The following is a 7,202-nucleotide window of genomic DNA, read 5'->3' as shown; positions in this document are numbered from 1 at the left end:
TCTAGAAATTCTCACATTGATGGTACTGAAGATGGTATATTAGTATTTCGTTAGCAAAACACAGTATTGATATCAAAACAAAAGAAACAACTGAGAAGGTCAGAAAAGACTCCCCACCCCCTCCAACCTCACTCCCCGGGCGGCTCGTGCCCTCTAGGAGTAGCAGGTTCCTACTTGCGCCGGGGAAAAGCGCGACGCTCTGAACCGCCAGGGCGTTCCCAGCGAGGGGCTGCTGGCTGCTGGGCGCCTGCCAGCACCTGGCGCGGTTCTGGGGAGGCACTGGCGACTTGTGCCTGGGACTGCTCGGCTCTGGGATTACAGGCAGAAGGCTCTGAGCCGTCGCAAGGGTTTCCTGTGTGTCAGCAACTTCACTTTGCGGAGATAGCTGGCGGAAGATCGAAGGAGCGCTCGCGGGCCAATCGCTCGCCAGCAGCCACCTCTGCCCGAGCGCGCACCCCTAGCTCTCGCCGCCAACTCCCGGAGCTGCGGCCGGGCACCGGCTGAGCTCACCCGACCCGGCAGAGACCTACACCCTAGCGGACGCCCCTGGCTCCCGGCAGCGCCCTGGAGAGCGCAGGCGGGCCGCCGGGCGGGCCGGGCGGAGGCACGCCCCTCGCCTCCCCGCGGAGAGCAGACTCGCCCCGGTGCCCAAACTCCGCCCACCCTAGCCCGGAGCCCGGCGCTCCCGCCTGCCTCCAGCACTCGGGACCGAGGCGGGCCTCGGCAAGGGCCCCTGAGCTGCACGGACGGCGAAGGGGACGCAATCCCGAAGCGCACGGGTCTGCGGTCCCACGCGTGGCGATGGCCCCAAGTGGCCGAGCGCATGGGCCGGCGAGGACGGAGCCCTGAGCGAGGCGCCGCGAAGGCGAGCTGCTCTCTTCTAAGGTAGGCAGGAATAAGCCGAGACCAAGTTGATCTTTGGGAGGAGGAGGAGGCTGGGGAGCGCCCTCCCCACTCCGGAGAGCAGGGGGAGCGAGTTTGCCTTGACCTCGCTGCGTCTTGGACGCGCTCTGCAGCGCGGACCCGCGGCCCCTCGGGAAAGCGCAGTCGGAAAGTTGGTCGGCGACTGTGCCCTTCGCGCCCTGTTGTGTAACCGCGGCGCCGCCAGCCCGACCGGGAAGTTGCCGTCCGGACTGGCATCCCGCTTCGGTCGCGGCCCCGGGCAGATTTCATGGCCCGCAGCGGACACGGGGCCGCAGCCGGCGTGGGCGAGCCCCCGCGCGCCCCCTCTTACGGGCATCGCCCGCGCCCGCGCGCTTCTCCTCGCCGGCTTCTCCGATGCTCTCTGTACCCCTTGCCTCCGCCGCCCTCTCTCCGCCGCTTGCCCCCTGGAGCCACCGCCTAAGTCGGAAAGGAGAGAATGACCGAGGTGCTGTGGCCAGCGGTCCCCAATGGGACGGATTCTGCCTTCCTGGCCGTCCCGGGCTCGCCCTGGGGGAACAGCACCGTGGCCTCCACCGCCGCGGTGGCCGCCTCCTTCAGTTGCGCCCTGACCAAGACTGGCTTCCAGTTCTACTACCTGCCTGCGGTCTACATCTTGGTGTTCATCATCGGCTTCCTGGGCAACAGCGTGGCCATCTGGATGTTCGTCTTCCATATGAAACCGTGGAGCGGCATCTCCGTGTACATGTTCAACTTGGCGCTGGCCGACTTCTTGTACGTACTGACCCTGCCAGCGCTCATCTTCTACTACTTCAATAAGACAGACTGGATCTTCGGGGATGTCATGTGCAAACTGCAGCGGTTCATCTTCCACGTGAACCTCTACGGCAGCATCTTGTTCCTGACTTGTATCAGCGCGCACAGGTACAGTGGCGTGGTGTACCCGCTCAAGTCCCTGGGCAGGCTCAAGAAGAAGAACGCCGTCTACATCAGCGTGCTGGTGTGGCTCATCGTGGTGGTGGCCATCTCCCCCATTCTCTTCTACTCGGGCACCGGGATCCGGAAGAACAAAACCATCACCTGCTATGACACCACCTCAGATGAGTACCTGCGAAGTTACTTCATCTACAGCATGTGCACGACCGTGGCCATGTTCTGCGTCCCCTTGGTGCTGATCCTGGGCTGTTACGGATTAATTGTGAGAGCTTTGATTTACAAGGACCTGGACAACTCGCCCTTGAGGAGGAAGTCGATTTACTTGGTGATTATTGTACTGACTGTCTTTGCTGTATCTTACATCCCTTTCCATGTGATGAAAACGATGAACTTGAGAGCCCGGCTGGATTTTCAGACCCCAGGAATGTGTGCTTTCAATGACAGGGTATATGCCACTTACCAGGTGACAAGAGGTCTGGCCAGTCTCAACAGCTGTGTGGACCCCATTCTCTATTTCTTGGCAGGAGACACTTTCAGAAGGAGACTCTCCCGAGCCACCAGGAAGGCTTCCAGAAGGAGTGAGGCAAATTTGCAATCCAAGAGTGAAGACATGACCCTCAATATTTTATCAGAGTTCAAGCAGAATGGAGATACCAGCTTGTGAAAGCCATGAGAATCCCCAAACACCTCACTTTTGTAACATGGTAGGATGCTTAACCAGAGCCAAGTACTTCCCCACCCCTTGAAGTTTCTGTAAGTTGTGAGAAAATTCAATATCCCAAGTAGATTTAAAAAAAAAAAAGTAGGAACACCCACATCCACACTTAATTTGAATTTGCTTTCAGTCTCCTTTCTTTCTCATTGTGAGTATAATAAAACAGTATACCTAGTTAGACTTTTCTCTCCTGCCTCTAAAATTCCTGTTGAAAGTGCATGTGCACATGAGAATGGGAGCGATTCCCATATTAATAATTTCTTCAAGAAAGGTAGTAACCACCTGAAAGTTGATTTTGGGATTTGCTTAGCCTTTGTTGCTGGTAATAATCCATAGAAGGAAGAAATGGAACTACATTCTCAAAAACACTTACCATAGTATTGCAACATACTGAACACAATTCATTCAGCATCAGTTGAACAGATCTCTGAGCCAGATGTCTTTTTTTTTTTTTTTTGTCCTAAAAGCATAGTCAGTAGCTGACTGAGTTTCTTTGGGACTGAATAGAAAAGTAAAGTCAATGGATTTAAAAGCCTAAAAAGGGAATATTTTCCACTTATTTCTTGAAAACTATTCAGTACATGTTGGGTGTTAAATGTTTGATGGCAGAAGCCTGCCAATGTTATCCTACTAGTAAAATACATTCAAAATAATCAAAATGCATGCATTTTCCTTGTAAATACCATGAACTCTTTTAGACTTCCTGTGATAAAGAGCATTTACTTGCACCAGAGCTCTGCAAAGCCTGAGGACTTTGTGTTCCAAGACGAGTGCTTAGTCACATCTGTAAAAACAGTTCTAAAAATCACAGATAAATTGCAGACCAAATTTTAAGTGAAGTTGAGTAACTGCTAGCAAGTTGAGAGATGGTGGGCAAGAGAAGTGTATTTTCAGAAGGTTGACAGGTACCACAATAAGTTTATTCTCAAATGTATGAGGCAATGGGGAGTTGGGAGAAAGCATTTCAAAATAAGAACTTTAGTTTAAATTAAAATCACCATGGAAAAGATTCTTTTTTGTCTCTTCAAAGTGTTTGAAAACCATTTAATAAAATATCAAGCAGAAAAAGGCAGAATTTGTATAGCTTGTGTTAATATAATGAAAAAGTACAGTATTTTAATGAATCTTGCATTTTGCTACTGAAAGAAAAAAATACATTTAAAGTGAAACATGAAGAATTAAATTTACTTAAGGTACTACAGCTCTGAAAAGTAAGCTCTAGGAAATACCAAACCCCTAATAGTTAAAGAGAAGAAAATTGGTTAGTGTTTTGTTTTTTTTTCAATATTTGCTTTCTGTTAGGCATTGATAAGAATTTGTAAATACTCCAACTTTAATAATTTTCAATTAATAGTGATTATCGCATTTCCAGCCTTGTAAATGGTCAAATTCTATATAATGAGATTGATGAGGTAAGGTAATACAATAACCCCCAACAAACAAATCCAGCGTCCAAGGAATTTTTGGTTGTTTAATTTAGCTCAGCAAAAGCTATTGTCAGAGTTTGCACCTTATGGTAAAATAGCTTCTTTGAAAGTACCTTGTAAGAAAAGCAATGTGGAGTTGTATAACAAAGCAGGAAAGAAACTAAGGTCCCTGAGGGACATAATGACAGGAAACTTGGGGCTTGATTTTGGTTCATGCAACGCCCAGGTAGATTGAGGCTTTGCAAGACCTTAGCATTTGCTTCAGGTTACCCAATCTCCATCCACTAAGACTGAAGAAGAAAAACTGTGTTCAGCCTTCCAAGACAGTTGTTGTTCTTAATGTTCAGGCTTAATGCATATAGGTATAGCAACAAAATCAAGTAGAAACATATTACAGCTCATTTTGAGGAAAGAGGATTAGCAGCATTCTCATACAGGGAGGATTACACAATATTGTTTTAGAATCCACAAGGACAAAACCTAAAGTACGTGACTGTTGTATTGACCTTTCCAAACATGTTTAGTGAGACTAGAGCCAAATGATTAAACTGATCAACATGGAAATTTCACAGCCTATTCCATACTTGAACTCACAGCCTAATGCTAGTACATATTACACAATTTAGTTTCTTCCTTTTAGGTCTCAGGATGCGCAGCCAGGTTTAGAGGATGTGTTAAGTACCTTGTGTCAGGTTCTAGGGAACATTCTTTGTATTTGTACGGAGAAGAGGAAGGCAGTAACTAGAAATGCCCTTTTACTACTTGGCATGTTTTTCTAAAGTATTTCTTCGATAGCTTTGTACATCCCATAGTGGACAATGAGGACATGTGAATGTATGCCAAGTAGTAACAAGAATGAGCTTGCCAACTCCTTTCAGTCCAAAAGAAGTCTCTGGGAAGATTTAGGCTAACGGTGAAAAGATGCAGAGGGTCAAGAGAAAGCAGTGATCTATTGACTGAAACGCTGCTTCATGCCACATGGTGATATGAATAAGTATTTTAACAGTAAAGGAAGGGATCTGTTGTCAGGTGAAAGAATAGCTCTGATTGTAGAATTTAGCTACTGAATTCCACACTACAAAAATATTTTAGTGCCAAGTTCAAGGTCTTTTATTGCTTACACATTGACATTTTTGAGTCTTTGGACCTCAATTTGTAATAAAAAGTAATAAAAAAAGATCAACTAAGAAGAAATATAGCACTCAAGTCAGCATTCCAAATTAAAACCCTGACTTTCAGCTCAGCCATCTGTGGGACTCTTGACACTTTTGAGACCACTCCTCACGGATTAAAAAGGTTCAGTGACATCCATTTGTTGCGGCTTTAGGGAATGTGATAAAGCATGAAAAGTAGACCTCCAGAAGTGCATGAAACCTGCTACTGTATTTTCCAGGACTCTTCAGTCCCTAGCTAAAAGTTCTTACATTTTTCACCAACTGTCTTGTGGAACTGTGACTTCGAAATCTTCATCAACTCAGACAGGACACTGGGCTGTCTTTGGTACTATAATTGTCAGTAAAAGATAGGATACTTATTAGGATCCATGAAAGCATTTACTTTCCTGGTCAAATTGTAACTATCATTATAATATTTATTAATGTAGCTCACAGTCCTTCAGTTGTACAGTTTGAAAAGCTTTCTTGAAAGATCCAACATACTTATGTAAATTATATTTATTGTAATGTATAACATTCATAGATCACCTGGTGTATTTTGCATAATATATAGCACATAGATGAGAGTTGTATATTACAATGCTTTTTAAATATCAGTATCTTGAAATGTTTAAGGCTTCAGATATTTTTTGGTCTAAAATATGAAAATCTGTCTCATGATACAAGTGACTGATTTTCCTAGAGATGCTTTTGCGTGTTTACCTTTTATTTAGGTTTAGTTTGGCATAGACACAATTTGGCATCAGACCATCATAAAATCAATAATGAATATAAAATATCTTAGGTTCTGTATTGTCTATATTTTATATATTTTACAGAAAAGTTTATATTTCCTTTTCAGGAAGTTTAGAATTGTGCCACAAATATGTTAAGAGCTTCCATTTCTAAAGGCGAAAGACATATTACATTCAAAGTTGATCTCCTGTGCTTTAGAATTCTAGTGGGATGTGCATTATAGATACAGCATTCAAATTTAAGAAAAAACTTTAGGGATATGGGGAGAGCAAAAGGCAGCTGTTGCAGTCACTTACTGCTGCTCAATTCTTAAATGTGTGCATTGTGCTTCTTCATAAAGTGAAATAGTATATTCTTAATTTTCTGTGAGATGGAATTTTTAAAGTAACACACTACCAGTAGGTTCAGAACTGCTATTGATTTTAATTTTTTTGTTCAACTGATAACTTTAAGTCCAAGTTTTATAGTGAAACTGTATATTATTTGGCTGCTGAATTCTGTTATAATTTTTATTCTGTTGTACATTGTATTATACATCATCACAAATTAATATGAAGGTGAATATGTTACATATCAACATTTGTGAATTTGAATTTTATTATGTTTTACTGCTTTTGCAAAAATGTTTATTTTTATATTACAAGTGACATTCATTTAGATAATTGAATGAGATTTCTTTGTGATTAATAGTGCCATTTAATAACCGGTATGGAAACAGTGTTACTTGACATTTTGAGCTTTCTCAGGTTTATCTAAATTAGTGGTAGCTTAACAAAAATACAGAATAATTGTGCATAATTATGTTTTCATAAAAGGAAAGCACATTTCCTATAATAGCATAGTATTGTTTGCATGCAGGAGTATGCAAAGTGTGTGTGTATGTGTGTGTGTGTGTGTGTCTGAGGCATGTCAGCCAATTTTGTATCTATTTATAGTAACAGCAGAGCTTCATAATTGTGGTCACTAGAATTGTACTTACCTTAAATAACTAAAGATGAAAATGCCTCAATAAAACTATGAAAAGTGATTTGGTGTTTTTTTATGTTATTGCTTATAAATGTCTTTGAATTTTAACACATAATATTATGCAGGCTATCAGGAACTGTAGGATACTTTGAAGTAACTCAGGTATTTCACTGTGCGTGGAATGGACTGCAAAAATGCTGCTATTAAAGGAAGAACTCTAGTGCAAGATAATTTATAAGATTATCATGAATTATTTGTTATCTAACCAATAGAGATGTGATGTAATTCTTTAAAGCAAAATAATGAATACTATCTTAACATGTACTTCTCATACTCATGTTCTTAAAACACTCATGTGTTTAAAAT

General features: G+C 43.2%; 1 protein-coding gene across 1 annotated transcript; it reads left to right on the top strand.

Annotated features, from left to right (window-relative positions):
• The first annotated feature begins 1,360 nt into the window (after positions 1–1,360).
• On the top strand, positions 1,361–6,897 carry P2RY1 (purinergic receptor P2Y1). The gene has a single exon (XM_051818721.3). It carries the CDS (start codon positions 1,361–1,363, stop codon positions 2,480–2,482), a length of 1,122 nt encoding a protein of 373 aa, XP_051674681.1. The 3' UTR covers positions 2,483–6,897.
• Positions 6,898–7,202: the final 305 nt, after the last annotated feature.

The sequence above is a fragment of the Oryctolagus cuniculus genome, chromosome 4 (assembly GCF_051225735.1).
Source record: "Oryctolagus cuniculus isolate XC-2025 breed Fujian yellow rabbit chromosome 4, ASM5122573v1, whole genome shotgun sequence".
Classification (NCBI taxonomy): domain Eukaryota; kingdom Metazoa; phylum Chordata; class Mammalia; order Lagomorpha; family Leporidae; genus Oryctolagus; species Oryctolagus cuniculus.
The sequence above is the reverse complement of the archived record's forward strand: the minus strand, read 5'-3'. Positions and strand labels throughout refer to the sequence as shown.